This window comes from Micromesistius poutassou, assembly GCF_964030765.1.
Source record: "Micromesistius poutassou genome assembly, chromosome: 15".
NCBI lineage: Eukaryota > Metazoa > Chordata > Actinopteri > Gadiformes > Gadidae > Micromesistius > Micromesistius poutassou.
The window spans coordinates 16220152-16241512 of record NC_140285.1 but is presented as its reverse complement, the minus strand read 5'-3'; the positions used below and the strand labels follow the sequence as shown (position 1 = coordinate 16241512).

At 43.9% G+C, this 21361-nt stretch overlaps 1 protein-coding gene across 1 annotated transcript in view; it reads right to left on the bottom strand.

Moving 5' to 3' along the window:
- Positions 1 to 17956, bottom strand: part of LOC311359891 (low-density lipoprotein receptor-related protein 1-like) — a 96006-nt gene extending 78050 nt beyond the window's left edge. The window contains exons 1-2 of the mRNA XM_084479918.1: positions 17413 to 17956; positions 9310 to 9432 (exon numbers count right to left, since the gene is read on the bottom strand). Coding sequence (XP_084336044.1) covers positions 9310 to 9432; positions 17413 to 17485 — 196 coding nt within the window. The 5' untranslated portion in view covers positions 17486 to 17956. The remainder of the gene's footprint in view (positions 1 to 9309; positions 9433 to 17412) is intronic.
- Between the last annotated feature and the right edge of the window lie 3405 nt (positions 17957 to 21361).

Sequence of the window (21361 nt, the reverse complement as noted above, 5' to 3'; positions counted from 1 at the left end):
TAATAAGGGATATTTCTTACATACAGGCATGTAACCCTATTCTAGTCGTACTCCCAAATGCAATTATTAACCCTGACAAAGCATTTGTTATGCAACCACCAGGGCAGGCCTGGTGGCTGCCCTTCTCCAGTTAAGGAAGTTGTTGGCAGTTCATTTTAATAACCCACTCCATAGTTGCAGCAGCCCTTTCCTTCCTCCTCTATCAGTGGCATGAGATTATCTCCAGACAGAGCCCAACGAAGACAGAGCACATGAAAGCATCCACCCCCCAACCCCCATACCCCTGCCCACCCCTCCCCCAAAACTTGAGCAAACATCAAAATCAGGTTCAAAGCCCAACCTCGCTGCAAACCAAAACAAATGTTAACTTTTATGGCATGATATCTAGAATACCATAAAAGGACGATAGCCCATTATCCTGATATTTTCCTCCTTGACTTCCATCAGAAGTGTGCATTTTTTAAATAGATTTCCATTAGATTACCTGAGGGCACATTCCCCACATCTACAAATACAACAAACAATACTATAAGCAACCTAATCAAACTCAGAAAAAAATATTGCAAAGTTCTACTTCTGCCACAGAGATTAACAAATACACTATGATAAAGAGAGATGATAAAATACACATCGAAAGTGAGCGACCAACCAATGAGAGGACAGTGATGGTGGGGAGAACACTCACAACCACGTATTACTGTATGATACATTAGTCATATTCTCCATCTATAACTATACTATCAGCAAAACCAATCGCACTAGAATGACGACAATAACATACAGTCGGGGACTTTGTTCAGCTCTGCAGAAACCCTTTATCATGCCGTATCTGGGGATGAAAGATGACATTTGCGAAGGACAAAGATTTACATATCCCTGTTGGGCACCAATGTACCTTCCGTGTGGAAGTGACACCTCCCACGAGGCTCCGGGACTCACTTCAGGATACACTCGGGCGCTTAGTGACGTAGAAAATCACTGCCCCCCCGTCCCCCCCTCCCGCTGTGCGCCTCTGTCACCTCAACCTCCGCCGCCCGCCCCCCCCCCCACAGTCCTTTTGCTTATGTAATGACCTTAAATTTGGACCCCCTGTCAATCTTTTGTCCCGGGCATAAAAGCAGTTATTTCCCCTCCCCGGGGGGGTCCCCGGACGGCCATGACTCCCCTGCAGATTGCCGTCAGCTTTAATAAACTCTTCTATTCGGCGAGGGGGGCGGTCCACCAAGACGGGCCTGGGGGGGCACAGGGGGGGAATCCAGAGAGCGTAGAGAGCACAGAGACGTCGGCAGGATGTAGCCTCCGCTAACCCCCATTAGCGCAGAGCCAGACGGGGGTTTACAGCCCATAATGACGCCAGGCTGTAGAGGACCCAGCAGGGGGGACGGCGATCTACATACCATTACACAGGTTATACAACTGTGCACCAATCATATATCACATATAAACAGTTGTTTAACTGTACTAGCTACACATAATACTGTTTTCTTTAAAAAGGATATAGAAAAGTAAATCAAGCCTTGATTATTGTCAGTATCGGCAAGGTAATAACTATGGTTGTTATGGTGCGTGTGCACGCATGTGTGTCATTTGTATATTTGTATACTCTCAAACACATCTCCAGTCTATGTCTTTGTCCACTCATTTCAATGTGTACTGGATGGCTAAAAGTCACCATCAGGTGTAAACTCCAGAAAGGGTTAAAAGAAAAAGTGAGGAGGAGGCTCACAATCAAGGAGGAGGCTGAGGAGGAGGTGGAGGAGGTTAGGAGGCTGAGTAGGAGGTGGGGGAGGTGGAGGAGGTTAGGAGGCTGAGGAGGAGGTGGGGGAGGTGGAGGAGGTTAGGAGGCTGGGGAGGAGGTGGGGGAGGTGGAGGAGGTTAGGAGGCTGGGGAGGAGGTGGGGGAGGTGGAGGAGGTTAGGAGGCTGAGGAGGAGGTGGGGGAGGTGGAGGAGGTTAGGAGGCTGGGGAGGAGGACCATCACCATCCCTAACCTGCAGCCACACCCTCAGCCCCCGCCTTCGGTGACTTCTGCCCACTGGCTTACATTCTGAAAGATCCTGTAGACTGTAAAGGCAGATGTTTCCCCAAGGAAGGATCACCGTTTTGAGAAGATATTTCCATTTCGCTCTCTTTAGCCACAGTGATAATCTGCTAATTCTCTCTGGCACAGCGCCCCCCTCTCTGGGATCATCCCTTCTTTCACATGCTCCCGAACCTCCACAGCACGGCTCTTCCCTCGGTCTGGCAAAGCAGAACAGTCAGCAGGGCCGGACAAAGGGCCGGGCCGGACCACCTCCAGCTGGGGGTCCAGGGATAGGCCAGACCACCTCCAGCTGGGCCTCAAGGGATGGGCCCTTCGAGGAGATGGATAGATAACCCACACTCAGCTGCAGGGACATGAGCACGCAATTTACCCCACAACCGCCCCCCAAGGCCATCAGATGCCTTGCTCTTGCTGGCCAAGTAGCTAACCCCCTGATGCCTTCAGAGGTCTTGCTCTAGCTTGCCCAGTCCCCCAGGGCCAGACTGTGTTTGTGGTTCAACAAGACAAAGGATGGGGATGTGATGCAATAGAACAGCAACTCTATATCACTTGCACTACTTACTACTATGAACGTCTCTTGTAACCGGTTGCGTCACAGGGTGCATGCAGAGAACTCTAAAAGATCCTGACCAGTCATTATCAAGTGTTAATTGCATCAAGTAATTGGGCCATTTTCTTCTCCTGAAGGGACATTAGCATAGGGTGTGAATACAAAAGGAGAAAATTTGCATCAATCAGATGCATTACGCCTCCCCCTGGTTGAACATCCTCCCATGGACATTTGCATTGTTAATCTAAAGGCTCAGTTATCCACGTCGACGCAACGCAAGGGGGTTTACGGACCCATTACGTCCTTGCGGACCCTTCTTGCGTCCACCACAAGGGCCTGACGTGCGCCTCCTGAAAATTGTAACCTTGTGGCTAGGCGACGCAGGAGCAAGGGCTGTGATTGGTTCGCTCACTAAAACCCGACGCAGAACCAAAACAGGTTCACGACTGTGTCGTTCACGACTGTGTCGTTCACGACTGTGTCGTTCACGACTACGACTCCGCCGCTGTTGGTGCGACTGCTGGTTGCATAAGGCAACTGGACCATAAAAGAAATTATTTTATGCTAAGGGAATATCACATAGGAAAAAGTGCTAACATGCTAGGAACATCTGTTTTCATTTCCTGGGTCAGACCAGAATGAATGTAGCTAATGCTAGCTAGCTAGCAGCATCACAATGACATGCAGACATCGTGGAGTCATTGTTGTACAATGCGCACTACTCAGATGAGCACTGTGAGACGGAATCAAAAGTGTGACACAACAACATTTTCTTCTTCAAGCTAAGGCCCCGTCCACACGGGCGAAACCGACCCGTTTTCCTTTGATGCGGTTCAGGAATATCTCCGTAAAGACGGGTTCATTGCGAAACCGCATTGAGCTGTAGAAAAGCTGTAGTACACATTCCAGGCCCATAAGGGGCGCTGCTTCTGCTATAGAACTCCAGCAAAAAAGAAGAAGAAGAAAAGGCGAGCATGCGCATAAAGCCTACGCTCTGTTTACAAACATTCAGTCCGAAGGTGGATCTAAATAGATTTGGTGCGTGGGTCTGTCCGTAATCCTTTTTAGCTTCTTTTGGTAGCGGAGTAACATTAAATATTGCCCTGGCACATTATCTGCTACAGAATCATCACAAGCATGTAGTCCGCCATCATTGTTGATTGTTGTCCTTCTGAGACGCCGCGGGCTTAAGAGGCTCATTGGCTGGAGGGTCGAGGGGTGGGGCGATGACGTCATCATTTGCGTTTCAGGCGTCCACACAAATCCTACCCTTATCTGAATCCACCCTCAGAGGTGGTTTCAGAAAAGTGCGTTGTGACTTGTGACTTGTGCGGTTTCACGAAAAAAATCGGCTCTGTGTGGACGAGGCCCTAATCATTGTTGATTTGTGTCACGGTGGTTTAAAAGTGACATGCAAACTCTAACAATACAGGAAAGAAAGACTTTTATTTATTTATGAACAATTATAAAAGAACTGTCAAATGAACCCAAAGAAACGTGTTACTCTCTTACACACAGGGGAGTTGGGAATATGCAGAAATGTGGGGGCGTAATAAAGCCCTGAAATAATGAGTAGCAGAGATAAGGGAGTGTGTGCGCGTGCGTGTGTGCGTGCGTGTGTTTGTATTTTGAGGTGAAATGGCGCATCTTAAAACAATCAAAGGCATGCAGAGAAAGGAGCAGAAGTAGAGGTGGCCGGGTCACACCTGCACACAGAGCCCTCTTCAGACCCCCTGCTGATGTTGATCTGAGCGCACCGTGGCCGTGGAAAGAGATCCACACAGGGGGTAGAGGGGCAGGGCTGTTTCAGGAGCTGGCCTCTTGCCAGGAACCCTACCCGTTCCTTCAGTTCAACTGGTCCCGTAGATCTCATGTGTATGAAAACATCCTGCAGATGCATGCAGCTCCCTCAACCTCTGGCTGTGACTCCAAGAAGGCTACGCTAAGGCCTTGATAAAGGACAGCTCCTAGGCTACGCTAAGGCCTTGATAAAGGACAGCTCCTAGGCTACGCTAAGGCCTTGATAAAGGACAGCTCCTAGGCTACGCTAAGGCCTTGATAAAGGACAGCTCCTAGGCTACGCTAAGGCCTTGATAAAGGACAGCTCCTAGGCTACGCTAAGGCCTTGATAAAGGACAGCTCCTAGGCTACGCTAAGGCCTTGATAAAGGACAGCTCCTAGGCTACGCTAAGGCCTTGATAAAGGACAGCTCCTAGGCTACGCTAAGGCCTTGATAAAGGACAGCTCCTAGGCTACGCTAAGGCCTTGATAAAGGACAGCTCCTAGGCTACGCTGAGGCCTTCATGAAGGACAGCTCCTAGGCTACGCATTTTGTGTTACAAGGCAGAGAGGATGATTTCATGTAGCAATGTCCTCTGGCATTGGCAGCCACCGTGTTAAACAAAGTGTGTTAAAAGTTGATGTGACTCCATGTTGCAGCCTAAGCACCCTGACAGAAGTATGTCTTTAGCTCCTAAACATAATTACAGTCTAAATTAAAGGTTTGAGGGAATGACAGTGCAATTAGGCCTCTAGACGCTATGACACTGAATTGTATGCCTTCTTTCCTGCATCGGCGCAAAGGTTTGGATCAAAGACTCTGACGAAACCAAACACGTTCAGCACACCCATGTGTATGCCAGCAGGCAAATTTATGACCATTGTAAACCCAGAAGGTGACATTCACCTGAAATGAAAATATGCCTCCAGTCAAACCAACAATGGTTAAATGCCATTCATTTAACGGCTCATCTTTGAAGGTTTGCTTTTCGTAACACAATAATCTAGACACTTGAGATTCTTGTTATAAGAATGGATTAAAAGAAAAGCCCAACCCGTTTTATCTTTATCAGTCAACAGGAAGACGAACCAGATAAAGCGTATTAACTCTACGAAATCTGTCTAAGCACACTCCAGACCAGTGGCGGCTGCTGCAGGGGAAGCTCATTTTCGGCCTACATCATATAAATTGTCAATTTATGTATATGTAAATTCTGCTCTCTGTTCCATTTCAAGGAAATGCTCTGTGACCCTGTCATACCAACTAGCTGTATTTTCCAGTGAGGAAGGCAAGGAAAGGCAACTTTATTTATATAGCACTTTTCATACACAAGGCAGACTCAAAGTGCTTCACATATAAACATTGTCATACAATAATAAGAAAATAATAGATAATTTAAAAAAGTAAAATAGATAGAAAATAAAGGCAAAGTTAAAAAAAAAACATTTTATAAAGAGCAATGTATTTAAGATCAACAGTCTCTGATACCCACTTCGGGACTCCGACCCGACCTAAAAGGAACTTGGTCCTTACCCACGTCGGGACTCCGACTCCTCTCTAACTCTAACCCAGTCTCTCTGGTATCAGTTCATGTATCTCTCTGGTAAAAAATACAAAATAAAGGCAAAGTTAGTAATAAAATAAAAAATAGATAGTGACTTGACCAGTGTCCTCTCAATGGCCAGCAGAGCTAGGCTGCTTAAACGGCCTTGGCCCATTGTGTTATGGGTGTAGGACTTGAGCCGCTTTAAACAGGAGAAGCTCCTTTCTACACCTGCAGATGTAGCTCCAATTGTTGCCACTAATGAGAACAGTTTGTAAAGCTGAGGCATTGCACTGTCCAACTCCATGTCTTTAAGGAACACCAATAAATCACACAGCTTTCCCCTGTCACCCTGCAAGTCCTGATCTGAATACAGGACTTGAAGTTCAGACCTTAGGTTCCCTGAATCAAAGTGATGGCCAACTACCAAAACGATATTAAACTTGGAACTTTAAACTAAAGGAAATGTGGGGATTATGTTAAACTGAAACAAGGAATTGAGTGTATAAGTGTACGAAATGTACGATGAAAAATGTCTAGCAATTTCGCCAAGCAAATATCAAGAAATTGGTTGCAGTTTGTCTTTCGACTCGCTTGCAAAATCCGCGATGGGACTGAGGACTAAAGAGAGCTCCTATGACGTTTTATAGTTCCAAATCGCTGTCACTCAAACGGCAACTCAGTCTTTCACAAACCCTCCAATCATCACGCAGAAGACCAGCGTCGAGGCCAGCCCACTCCTCCATTCACCCCCAGAGACGCTGAGCGTCCATGGGAGGGACATAATCGCAGCATTATCCAATGACCGTCGACTTTCGAATCACTAAAAAAAGCTGTTCTATGCAGCCCCATTGAAGTGGATGGACGCTGAGCTTCAACAGGCAAATGCACTGTGACGCTACGGGATTGTATGAGAAGGAAATCGAGTCAGCAGCTGATTCTGAACAAAAACAGTATATATTTCACCATTTAATTTTGGAAATTTTAGGGGAAGCTGAGCTTCCCTTGCAGTCTTAGAGAAATTGCCACTGCTCCAGACACCTACCAGCTAGTTTGAGTTTACATTTTAGGTAGACGCCACACACGATTTCTATAAACAGAAAAACCTGTATAAGCAAAAGTCTAAGCGAAACCAGTCAGTGTGAAGCTAGTCACAGGCAGATTGGATAAACAGTTCCCAATTCAATAAGACAATCGATGACATTATTAGAAATTCCTTCATTGATCTGTAGAGCTCATCTGCAGACTTTAATTGTGTATTGATTATCATTACTCGTTTACCATCCCCAGTTAACAGATCTGTGATATTCATTCGAATCGATTATTTTGATTTTCATACCTCCATGTTTATATTGCAACTATCATGCTATGATAGATTAGCACTCTAATAATAACATGTCCCAAGAAGACAGGAGAAATACACCATTGAAATGATTGTATATGTTTCTCTGATGTCCCATTGTACTGACTGCTTTAAAGAAGAAACAAACCAATCCAGTGATTCAGATCATCCTCAGCCCTTTGTATGGAGAAGCAGGAGAGACACAGCATGCATTTCTCATTCCTCACCATCATTTTTTTTATGTTGTTTTTTATTCCTGCAGGCCAATTCCCTCCCATCTCAGCAGGCCCAAGTCCTCTCCCTTGACAGCTGCCTCCCTGAATTCCTGACCACTCAGATGATGGATAAACTGTGCAGGACTCTGGGTAACAACCACAGAATAAAGATGAAGTCTACCTTATCTTCCAGTAAAAATTCTTTCTTTCTGGGAAATTAAGGATTCTCAAATGTTATTTGTGGCCATTATTTAATTCCAGTTCTGGCATTCAACAGATAATTCCACTCTACAGACATCACATTTCTCACATATCTTGTCTGAAAGAGCCCATTTAAGTATTTCAAATCTTAATTAGGCTTACATTAATTTATTAACATCTGAGACATCCAGAAGGCAACCGCCATATGCGTTGCCCATCTTTTAACAAACCAACCAAAAATCATAATCTTGTAATGGTTCTACCAACATTTCGGACTGCTTACGGTAGATTGTTTTGTTCAGAACAATAAAGTGGTCAGCATTCTGTCTTTTCTAGGTTACATTCAATGCAAAGTGTCTCACATTTCCCTTGTCAGCCAACATTTATTGATATAGTTATTAATACCATTCCAAGTACAGTATGTATAGCCATTCGTTACTTGTGGAAACAGATCATGAGTGAAAAGTGAATTTTGGACTCCAATAACCGATATGAATCATAAGTGACTCCTATACTATATAGGAAGAGCGCCAGCAAAAGGATAATAGGACATGGGTAATCAAGCACAGCACATTTTTATGATCTGCTGAAACCCGATATACTGTGCTCGGGCAATATATATTTTGTAGAAAAGATAAATGGAACATCTGCAGTGTAAATGATGGATTATTCGGTTCACATTGGGACCACATGTATGCTTAAATAAAGCAAAACTGCCTTCAGAAACATAACCTTAAGTGCCCTATAACTAACAGGTTTAATGGCTAGGTTACAATAAACCAAACCTGTACTGCTATGAAAAACATTTTCAGTTGACCTCAAATTAAATTACAACATATCTTTGCAGCCAATTCAATTTGGTTATTACATTTCAACAGAGGAAGACAACTGTCAGGACTACAACTCAAATGAATGTTCTGCATTACACACCAGTGTGTTGCTTAATGTCCTTTCAACAACATAGCAACACAATAAATCTTTGTTTCCCCTCAGCTATTTCACACGTAGACTATCACACATAATGCTAATAAGGCTGATTTCAGCCACAGTTTAAAATTACAAAATGAAAGCCTTGATGACGAGTTTTTTTGCATTCAGATTTGGGTTCCAGACGATTGTGAATGAATGTGTACGACATGACACATGCAAGGTGTGGCGCATGTAGGAGGAGAGCAGATGTGAGCAGCTGGGAATGGAGATCACCCACCCAGACTAAACATGGCTGCCAGTGCCTAACGAGCTGTAATTCAGCCAGGAAGCCAGGGGACAGTCCTACAGCCCCTGGTCCTTCATACGTAGAGGGCTCATAAACCAAACACCCTGTTTGTCCTAAACTACCCTAACGGTCAGGAAATGATGCCAATGATCAACTTACACCATATACCATAATGTATACTGCATACTATAGATAAAGATTTAAGTTCAACAAAGATGAGGGCTTGCTGTTTACAATGTCTTAAACCCAGACAATAAATTGAATGAAAAGTCCTAACAATCCCAAGGTGAGAGAGGTAAGCCAAGAACAGCAAAACCCACACCCTTAGTAGTACACATTCAGCAAGAACGTTTTCAAAGACTCAAGGGGCCAGAGGGCATAAGGTTTGTGGCAGCTCGCTTTGTTTCCACGCGTACTTACAGATGTCTGGGGATTCATCGGATCCATCTGGACAGTCCTTCTCCCCATCACAGCGCCAGCCCTTGGAGATACAGGTGACCTGGTCCTTGCAGACAAACTGTTTAGGGCTGCAGGTCTTGGGAGCTGAAGGAAGCGAAAAAAAAATGAATAATGATAAGGATGATGCTGATGTCAGCAACGAAAGCAACTCATGCTTGAAGGGCTTTCGACTCCCAGATGTCGAGCTGAGGCATCTTTAGAAGCGCACCCTGCATCTGTAAAAGTGGAGTTACCATAAGTGTGTGCGTGTCCTGCAAAACTTAAAATCATAAAAAACCTGTAAGCAGCCTGTCTGATCCATTCAGAATTTACCAAATATGAGCCAAGGAAGGCAGATCCTAGTAGGGCTGAGGAACATGCAGGGGGCAACCATATCTCACTATGAAACCACAGGAAAAGAAAATCAATTCAATAAACGATAAACGTTTCCTACCATATATACTACATATATAATATATCAATATATAGCTATGCTACATACATAGATATAGTGCTGCTTTCAGAGTTTCGGATCACTGTTGATTGAATCTCTCTGTACTAAAGCCTACTTTAGATTAGCGTGTGTACATTTTGCTGGTACATTTTTCTTCTTTCTGTACTTTTACAACAGAGGGGCTTTTATGTTGAGAAGAGCAGACATAACACGACCCTCAATCACTGTCTGAACCACAAGAGAACGCCTTGCTTGGCATTAGCGGTGGCTCTGGCCAATACCGCGGTGGTGGATTGTCGAGGTGTACCACTAATGGAGCGGCCACAGAGCAGCAGACAGGACAGGACACCTCCCCGCCCCGTCAGCACGCCAGGCCTACAGAAACACATCTGTCAGTGTCGCCAAAATATCATCAAAGTCGCATTTGTGTCCAGGAGTGAACTGACGTCATCTACCATTCAATGTGGAAAAAACAGCTGAACTCAAATGTAAATGAGTTAAAATGTAAATGCAGGTAATAGGCTTCTTATACGCCAATTATGTGTATTGAGATAATAGGGTTATGGTTGGAAAACGCGGTTAATGTAGCCCTTTTTAAGCCCCAATGAGCCGGGATCCGGTTCTTGTTACTGTACTGGAGTGCGGTAATGTGCTGGAAAGGACAGTGCTGGCAGTCTCATTGTAATTCTCTGCAGGGACCAAGGCCCCTCTTGTCCTGGATGACTCGCCTCTCTCTGTGTTTGGCAGGCGGAGAGGTGTTTGGGGGAGGGGGAGGATGTGCACCGCAAGGGGGCCGAGATGTGACTGAAATCACAAGAGAGCGCGTGAGGCCGGGGGTGGTGTGTCATTGTGGTCCTGTAACCTGTTAAGTGTCATGCTGAGGAAGTTAAGATGGGTGAATGTGTACAGGCGAGGCAAACACTTGTGAGTGTCGGGGGTTGTCTTTCATAAAACACACCCACAATGGGAAGTCCTGGCAAGTCCAGTTTCCTATTACGTACATAATAAAATGATACGGAATGTCTAATAGGAATAGTGCCAGATTGAAATGAAGAGCCATATTTGCCTTTGCAATATTAATCAACATTTCCTAAATAAAAGCAAGCAATTCATTAGACATCAATGTTAAAGGAGCCTATTCCGTGAGTAAAAGCCAGTAAACTGAGGCCATGGTGAACGTTGTACCAGCTGGTCTGACTCAGGTTTACAGGTTGAGCCGAAGGGATGATAAAGGATGACCTATAAAATGGATAGAGTCCAGCAAATCATTGGATTCAGACATCCACAGAGTCCATTCCCCGGGCCTAGAGGTTCAGCTGAAGGGGAGTGAGGCGCTCCCTCTCATTCCTGAGTCTTCACCCCAAGGCCAGAGGGTTTTAACGTTAGCTTCCTGTTAGCCCACTAACGTGCCCCCTGTACATGTTGTGTGTAGGCCTGTAAACACATTGGATGTGCTTGTGCTTATATGTTGCCTCTTAATCTGCTGAACAACCAACACAGCCACCCTAACGGCCACGTTGGCCGAGTCATGGTTGTGCAATGAGTGAAGCCATTGAACTGCGCAACAGGCCCCTGTGTGTTGGCCGTCGCTCGTCTCCGCTGGGCCGGCTGTAAAGTGACTCGGGCTGAGCCACATGTTACCTATAATTTGGCATGAAACTGGAAATTAAACATTGTGGGTTCCTAATTTTATCATTGCTATTTTATGTGCCAACTTGAAGGAACCACAAAGGAGAACCTCTAAGGCTTATTGGAGGCTGTGGCTGAGGAGAGGTTAGAGGTTTAGGGGAGCGACCAGCGACTTTCCACTATAGCAGTCCTCTTTCACAGCAGGCTGAAACATCTCAAACAGAGATGTGAATTGTTAATTCAGTCTGCTAACTTGCCGCCCCCTGCCTGGTTTCCTTAAAAGAAAAAAAATACATGCAGCCAAAACTTTGACGATTTTCGGAATGGCCCGAGATGTTAACTATTTGGGTGTATAGTACTTGTGTAAGGCATAAATGAGATCCAGGTATGTGTTCAAGTAGTGACTACAAATGCCATTTTTCCAGTTCCCTTTGAACAAAGCTCCTCAAATAACCACTTGAAAGCAGTATTTTATACAAGAGCAAATAAATTAAAAAACAGTTGCCACGTTCATGAGTGAAAAATAAGTTTGATTTTGTTTTAAGATCCATCAAATGTCTGAGGCCATGTCACATTTGTGTAGCTCAAAATAAAATATATATCTATTTTTGAATTCCAGTACATGATGCTGCTAAAATTAGACATTTTGTGTCTAATTCATTAAATTTATTAATTTATTTGTGTCTAATTCATTAAAAGAAAGGAAAAAAACTATCCTTTGCAAACAAATAAAATTATATGTAATAAAAACTGACCTAAAATTAAGAACTGATGATTTTTAAAGTAACGCCTGTCAATTGGCATTTCCAGCCGCAAAAAGGGGCCATTCCTTTGGATGTTGATGAAGTGGCTGCTTGTACTACTGCCAGCCGTTTTCACTTAGAATACCTCTAGGGGAGAGCCTCGGTATAAAAGCATCAAATGTGGATGCAGAGGCAACTGGAAGCCCAGGAATGCTTGCAGGCCGACGCTCTTTGTAAAAATGGTCATAATGTTTGTCCAACCAATACCTGAGAAGCAGAGGGTTTTTCACACATCTGCCTGACCGCTTTACAGGAGACTGACTCAACAACACCATCCGGCAGAGAGCAAAGAAAACTCATTCAACAGCCATGCAGTTCATGGTCTGCCTTTTGAGATGGGCTACATATGTGAATTTGATAGACAGGATATAATAGAGAAGAAGAGAAGAGGCCGTAAAGGATGTTTGTGTTTGATTGATGGCTGTGCCACCGACTCTCCACCAGCAGCAGAGCACTGAAGCCCCCTTGCAAGAACACGCAAAGTGAAGACATGCCACTGACCAACTTCTTCCTACTCCGCCAAGTCTACAGAATATGGCCATCCCTTCTGCCCAAATCAAACCCATCTCCATGCAGCCCATTCTAGAACTTTCTAATTGATGTCATGAGTTACTACACAGCTTCAATATGAGACACGTTTTAATGGAGAGCAGAGATTGCACATATTCTGACTTAAATGTTTAAGAAAGGGGGGGGTATGTATGAGGGTGATTGCAAGACTGTACTACACTTGTAGGGTATATCTAAGTGCTCAGTCTTAGACAAGTGTGATAACAATTACAAAATGATGGTGTGTCTCATTTAGACACATGTTCTCCGGGTACAGGGATAAGAATTTGCCATATTGTCAACATATACCCAACATTATTGGCCATGGAGATATAAACAAAAGTGTTTTTTGAAAATAACTAACAATAGGGCAGAGTTGTGCATAAATCAGAATGAAATGAAGGAACCACATGTGTCTCACATGCCTAGAACCCTGCTCTCATCAGAATGGAATGAGCCTGAACCAAACCCAGACTCCTGGGGATCATCTGGAAGGCCATCAATAGAGGATCGACTGGATAAGGGCCTTTACTAATACAGTATGGGCAAACTAAGCGTGGTTCTCTACCCTCAAGAAGATCGAGGTAGTTGATGTGATAGCACAATAAATCAAACAAAGAAAAATGTTTTTTTAATCATTTTTTTCTATCCAACATTACAGATACATAAAAGAAAATATCCTGAAGTTTCTCAGGGCTGTAACAGGCTTACCCGACCACAGTAGGTGCCCAGACCCGAGGTAAAATAATGAATTTGTGCTGTTTGTACAAAGATTTTGTACATTTATGCCACACATTTTTAAAGATACACCAAGAATGGAGGTCAGAGGAACTCATCAATCCTGGATGTTTTTCTAGAGCATTTATTATTCAGAAGGAATGACTTCTTGAACCACCAAGACTATGGGGTTACAACCAGGGATACTTGACTCTATTGTCTTAAAACCTTACTTTTCTTAGCCTATTAGAGAGACAGGAAATAGTGTCATAAGCTTGGCCTAAAAAAATACATCAAATTTCTAAAGATAACGACACTATATAGGCCAGAAAGTCAATAGAAAGTCAATATGGCTGATTGCAACCACAACGTCGCAGTCAAACGTTTGAGTTTGTAAACCCACTGAATCTGTGTGTCTCAGTCCAACAAAGGGCACAGGGTTGACCTCTGACCTAACCTGATAACTCCCCCTCAGTATGTGAAAGGAGCAGGCCGTAAATAAAGGTTAAGACAAAGGAAGAAAGAGAGTGAAAGGCAGACCGGAGCACATGGAGCCAGGGCAGAGAACTCCTCTGCACTCCGTTAAGAGGCATAGCAGCAGTTCTCTGTGTTCCCAACTAGGGAAAGCCAGGCCAGATCGAGCTGTTCCGGAAACAGAAAGCAAATCAGCCTCAGCCTTGTTTGCAAATGAAAAGGCTCTCGACACTTCTCTGGCTTGATTCTGTTAAAGCAAGGAGACGCAATAAATAATGGGAGAATAACATTTCAAATGTTACCAAACTGTATTATTTAGCTAAGCTATAAAGGATGTACTTATCTCCTCTACTGCTCATAAGCCCTCCTGTTTTCACAAGAAAATGCAAAAAGTACAATGCCCAAAATGGGCTTTTTTACATTTGTATGGCGTAATGTGACACAGCCTAAATGCAAGCCTACGTGTTTATAATGTGAAAGGTAAATTCAAAAGTATGCATTCTTAACCTGAGGCCCGTCGTGAGGGAACAACTATCAAAAGATGTGTTGACCTAAACCATGCAACAGTCCGAGTGCAGTGGCTGTGAGTCAGATGAAGGCAGACAGGTCAGACACATAACAGACGTTTGAGAAATCGTTCTACCTTAGCATATATCTCAAACCATCTTTAATCGATTCTCCAGTCAAACACAAGGCCATTCTTGGAACATTGGAGGCGTACACGCACACAGACACACACACACACTCACACAAAAACGCGTCATTCTTTGTCCCAAGAGATATCGCAGGCTTGGTGGGTTAGCCTGAGGCATCAGCTGAGAAGTTCACCAGAGATGTGAAAAGTTTATATATTCAGCCAGAAGGTGTCACACAAGACAACCTCTATACTTAGTTTGGAATATACTTAGTTTGATCTTTTCATGTCGGCCCCTAGACGATTTGTTCAACTTTTCAATGCTTTTCTCGAATTCCCTAAAAAGGGTGACATAAATTGGTTGACAGGAAGCGATGTGGGCTGGATGCTTAGCTAGAGAGTTTCCGGTACCACAGTGAGAACTACACACCATTTATAACCTAAAGCAACGCAATCACTCCCAGAGCTGTGTTAGCACACACCCCCACACACAATCCTATTCAGACATCCAAACCGCTGCTTGTGGGTCTTAGCAGTTAAATAGAGTAAACAGTGATATGGCGACCAGAAAACGCCAATTACACAACACAATGCCAATTCACCATCAAGAAGAGTCCTTTCATCTCACGTCGCCCATTGTGGAGATGTGCAACGAAGACTTTAATGTACATCTGGGTTTTTCCAGCGAGACGGTATAAGTAGCTGGTGGAGGAAAACAGATACTTGATTCAAGGATTCAGATCCATAATGTGGACAATTGCACAGTACACTTCTAGTAAGAATATGGCACAAGACCGAACAATGTTTAAATGGTTTCAAAGTAGCCAAATTTCTAACATAGCCAAATGTTATTTTGTGAGACTTATTTCTAAAGCAGAAAGGGGGGGCAAAAATATTTATTCCACATTCCAGCATTACTTCCATTCCTCCCACATGTTTCAGCACCCAAAACGGCCCCTACTTATTTGCATCAGATTTTTGGGAATGTCTGAGTCACCACATGGATGGTAGATGACAGCACACACCTTCAATCCATGTGTCATTTCTAAAGCTATCAAATTGATGTCCATTTGAAAGCACAATAACAAAGACCATGAAGCCACTACTTGGAGCAGGATTATCTGAGGCTCTCTAATGGTTCTCTGGGGGGATGCAGGGTCTCTCTGGTAGTTCTGGAGGAAGTGTCCAACCAGGCTTCCATTGAAGGGTAATCCAACTGACTTTGCTGGAACTCAGCCTCTCCAGACTGGGATCCATATATTCAACCCTGAAACCTTCCTCCAACCCTTCTAGCTCCTCATTCCCTCCCGCAACCTCTCCCTCTGCTCGCTCTCCCTCAGACCCTTCCAGCTCCTCTCTGTCTCTCTCTCTCGTCACATCCCTATTGGATTAATGGTCTCTCTGTGTCCAGATGTTGCATGTTCATGGAGGAGGTAGGGAGGGAGGGACTCCGAGATAGTTTTCTAAGCTATGCTGTTCTTCCTAAGCCTACATTAAACCCATAGTGCTCTTTAGATACCACAATCTCTTTTAGCCTCCGACTGGAACAATGGGGACTGGAACAAGGAATTACAGTTCCAAGAGGGAACAAAAAAAAACACGCAAACTTCCGAGACAATAGTGGGAGATACATTTCTTTGTTGACACATGTAGGCCGACTATGAAGATTAGAGCTCTGTTGTGAGCCATCTCTTTTCACAGTATCTGATCCAGTAATTTAAAGTAGAGGTCCTTGACAATGACACATGTGGGTACTGGCAGCAGGCCTACAGAAGTATAGGTTTCCTTCAACACTGTGCTGTAGTCACAGCAGCAACATAACAATCCAAATAAAATACATCCCTAACGGTGTTCCAGTTAGTGGTTGGTTCAACTGGCACATGGATACAAATTCGCAAGGGAATTTATTTTATACAAGTAGCCTAGGTCTCACGCATGGTTACATGCACATAGTGCGGTAGAGAATACATTTGATCAGTGACAAAGAAAAAGCCAATAACTTTCGACCCCTCCAACCAACGCCACAGAGCTCATAGTGGGGTTCATAGGGGTTATTGCACGACTATCCCAAACCTATGATGGCATTATTCCACCTAATTTGACTGTCACTGAAAGACATCGGGCCTGGTATCATCATACTATCTCCGCAGACGATCGCAACATCGCCGCATTTCTGAATAAATAAAGTAACGGGGCTTTCCTATTGATCATGCAGGCATAAACACAGACAATGGGCTACAGATCTCGAACCTGTTCATAATAATAAACACAGGCTACACTTGCACTATTTCTACTCTCGACGTCATTTGGTTGCAATATTTTGTCTAACATGGATACAATTTGTGCTACAGAGCGTTCACACTAAAACCCTTTTTTTTTTTAAATCTTGAATCATTGAACAGGGAGCTTGGCAATTCCGTCCCAGGCGGTGACAAAGCGTCTCGATTTAACTCGAGTCCGCCAGCGAGTCCGATTCTCTCTTCATTTGTATTGCAATGGAGGAAAGCTACTGCCTTTCATTCTTACAGGCCTATTGTACCTGCTTATTTCAGGATTATAAAATATAACTCAAAATTTAGGCTAAACGAACCAGAGGACTGGATTGGTTCGCGTGTCACCTTTTTTTCTGATCATAAACGAATCTGGTAATCGATCCATTAAAAGCCAAACCACATTGTTGGACACGTTGTGTTAAAAAGGTAACCCATTTGTCTCGCTTGGTCTGCATCTGGTGAATGAAGGCCTATGCACACACACATCACTGTTGGAAGTATGCATGCTCTCTCTCTCTGGCGAGACTATCACAATGCAAGACATGGTCTTACCTTCGACTGCTCCAACAGGAGATAGGATCTCCACGGAGAAAACAAGTCCCACGAAGAGCAATCTCATGGCCATCTCCCGAGCAATGCCCGACGGCACTGCTGTTACGAACGAATAAATGAAAAGTTGGATACGATTCTAAAACCGAGCAATCCGAGCGAGCAAATCATCCGAGCCCCCTTTATATCGGTCTGGTGCGATTGCCTATCAAAGTGCACCCACAGTCCTGCACAGCCAGACGCTTTGGGGTGGCTTCTGTACTCAAATATCAGCCACAGCCTGGGTTGGCGTTGGGGAGTGCGGCTGCACAGTCATGTATATGTCCCAATTGATTATGTGCATTCAAACATGATGCACACAATATCGACTCCGATCGATCCAGAGGTCTCCACACCACACCACTGAGCACGCACAGTCCCAGAGAAGCCCCCCCCCCCTTTCCCTTTGGGCGGCGATGCAATTACTCCATGCAAAAGTAAAAAGGAATAAAAGTAAACGCGTTGTCCTCAGAGCCAAGTCAACAGCATCGCTCCCAGCGGTTCAGTGAGCGGATGGCGAGTCGGTGGCGCTCCGCTGCTATGGACTGACCCGTGACGTCACCAATTCGACTGCTTGGAAATGGGAAAACTACGCGAACGCGTGTGCGCACGCGTCAACACACACACTCCTCCTCATATTTCAACTGCAGCTGAGCTGAATTTTCTCCGTTAGAGAAAATAGCTTTGCAACTGGTCCTCGTACATCAGCCATGTTGGCTGAACGTTTCTGAAGAATAATGAAACGTGTTCTTTGGGCCCGCATCGCCAGGGCGTATTTTAATACACTAGCAATGTGGTGTAACATTCTAAAACATATTGAAAGATTATTATTTTTTTTAATTAAAGGTGAATTTCAAATGATAACCTTACTTTGTCTTATATAGGTGAGGTATTTGATTGTATAAGTTAATTTGTGTAGGCCTACATTCTTTGGTAAATAGAGGTTTAGCAATGGGGTTATGGGACAACCATTTGACCGAATATATAATAACAGATGATAGGCTTACAAACAGGTAATTTCAATGTGATATAATCTTTCACCGATTTTTGTATTGTTATAAGTTCCTTAATGGTATCTATCAATTGGGTTTATTCTTGTATTTTTTACAAAATGCACTTGTATTGTATTGAATAAAAGTGTCATGCCCTTTTCCGAAATATTACAATATATTTTATACTGTATTTTTATATCTGATATTCACAATGGTCGCTTAATTGTTAACCTTTGCAATTCTAAAGTATAGAGGTTCTTGCAGCAGTATGCTACAGTTTGCGGCCGCTGTCCATTCTCTGCTTCCAAGCGCCCTCTTGTGGTGAGAGGCAGAACTGCGCCAGAACGCAGGTCTCCTCACCATACATGGTATGTTTTTGGATATATGGATCATATGATCAAATTTTCCGGTCAAATTTAAACATCCACCGTTTTATGTTTGTCAATTATTTCACGTTTCTTAAAAGCGAAAGCTATTGCAAACCAATACGCAACATAGCATTTCTGCCTAGAGAGGCCACCACAATTGGATATTATCCCTGGAATGAGTAAAGTTGAGTGAAATTGTCGATTCTGTCGATTCTCCGTTGTCCATCCTTTACAAGCGATGATGTGACGGTCCATTGGCCAATTAGCAGATCACAAAATGAACCGTCGAATGAGTTAGCAAAATTTAAAATTGGCAATTTAAACCTGCAGGGGGCGCTGATAACGTGTGTTACTAAAACGGTAGGAAATACATTTACCTTGGGCTTCAGTTCAGAGCGAAAACATTGGAGCTCAACGATAAGTCATCTTCACACGACAGTATGTAATATGTGATCGGACATTGCTTTTTAAGATATAAATGTATTTAGATTAGGGATATAGGCCTACTATTCGTGGTTACTTTTAATTCATGGTCAATTCCAGTTTGGCATGGGGCCTAATATCCTTATTTCCCTGCGAAGTAGTAGGCATACGAGGCCTAAACCTGAATAGTATAACTTGGGCGTACAAAAGGAGCTTCAGGGATCAGGGGTTTAGCCTACTGATGGTTATCTCCAAACACAATCACAGGGGACAATCTGGTGTGTAAAACACAACTTGAGTGGTAGAGTTTAAAGCCTACGTTTAGTCAGATTGTTGGGGGAAACTTATTGAACCTATAGAAGCCAAGCTCCGGTTTTTGTGAATAGTCGACTTGCATGAGAAAAAATTGTGGCAATTAAACAGTTAAACGGCTACATCACGTCTGACTTTTAAACATCGTTAACTTTCCCCTCTCCTCGGTCTGCCTTTCCTCTGAAAATAAACATTATAATTGAGTCTCACCTATACCTGACAATGCCCGGGTTCATAGGGGGAGGAGGAGGAGGGGGGCGGGGGTATTGTCACCAGGCAGAGACAGACGCCAACATGCTGTGTGGGAGATAGCTTGAAGGAGTGCCAGCGTAAACACTCCACGACCACATGTTCTCCCAGGGCAACAGGGGCCTGGCCGCTCTCCAGACACATCTGCAGAGAAAGAGAGAGAGAGATTTTTTATAGTATAATATTTTATATGTATATATATATTTTGTATTTAACGTTTTATACATATTATATTATATATTATACTATATACCTGACTTTTTTTTAACCTTTTTTTTTCATTTTCTAACCCTTTTAATTTTATTGTTCATCTTCTTTGGCAATGCAAATGTATATTTCTCATGCCAATAAAGCTTTTTGGAATTGAATTGAATTGAATTGAATTGAATTGAATTGAATTGAATTGAATTGAATTGAATTGAATTGAATTGAATTGAGAGAGAGAGAGAGAGAGAGAGGACATATTTCACCTGAGTGTATTTTTGTTGCTGTAGCAAATATAAAAAAGTAACTGCAATTCTAGCAAAGTAAATAACAAATGGATTACAAGGGATCAGACGAGAAAGCCATAGGTTCTACACATTGAGTTATGTTTGTGGGTCTGACTGATTGTGTGGATGTGTGTGTGTGTGTGTGTGTGTGTGTGTGTGTGTGTGTGTGTGTGTGTGTGTGTATGTGTGTGTTAGTTTCAAGGTTGACCACTCTGAGAAACGGGACATCCCCAAGCAGATGAGAGTGACCGTGGGGTGCTGGGCCTGGTTACCTTTAGCCTGTCATTAGCCTGAGGAGAATATGGACTCCATAATCCCACCCAGGGCCGTGCTCCTCCACGCAGAGAGCACTTCTCTCTGACAAACTAACAAACAAGAGGCGGCTATTTACAAATGTTGCTGCGCCGATGCAACTCCACTATATCTCCAGTCATATACCTCCTCGATTACCTCTTGTGTGTCTTTGAATGTGTGTGTGTGTGTGTGTGTCTGGGTGTGTGTGTGTGTGTGTGTGTGTGTGTGTGTGTGTGTGTGTGTGTGTGTGTGTGTAGCCTGGCTTCTCCTCTGTACTCCAAGAAGTGTGTTTTTATAGTTGTTTCCACAGAGAGGTAATTACTGAGCCAGCTAGACAACACCTGAGGAATGTGGAGTATGCTCCCCCAAAGCCATCCGTCTCCCTCCTCCCGCCCTCCCTCCCTCCCTCCCTCCCTCCCTAGCCTAGCATCCCCGCCCTGGCCCCTCCCCCACACACCCATTTAGACAGGGCGCCCCCCCAGTAGAACACACAAAGTTCACATTTGTGACTCCCCCCTCAAACCCCCACACACAGATTAATACAGATTGACAGAGAGAGAGAGAGGAAGAGAGAGTGAGAGGGAGAGAGAGGAAAAGAGAGTGAGAGAGAGACGGAAAGAGAGAGAGAGATAGAGAGAGATGACAGAGTGAGAAGGGTGTGAGCATCGCCACACCTCATGGAAACACATGTTGTCTTTCTAGATGTCCATCTCTGACACCCTACTACACTCTGTACTACTGTAAGGGCAATGGTTACAGAATAGTGATGCTGACCTGCATTGGG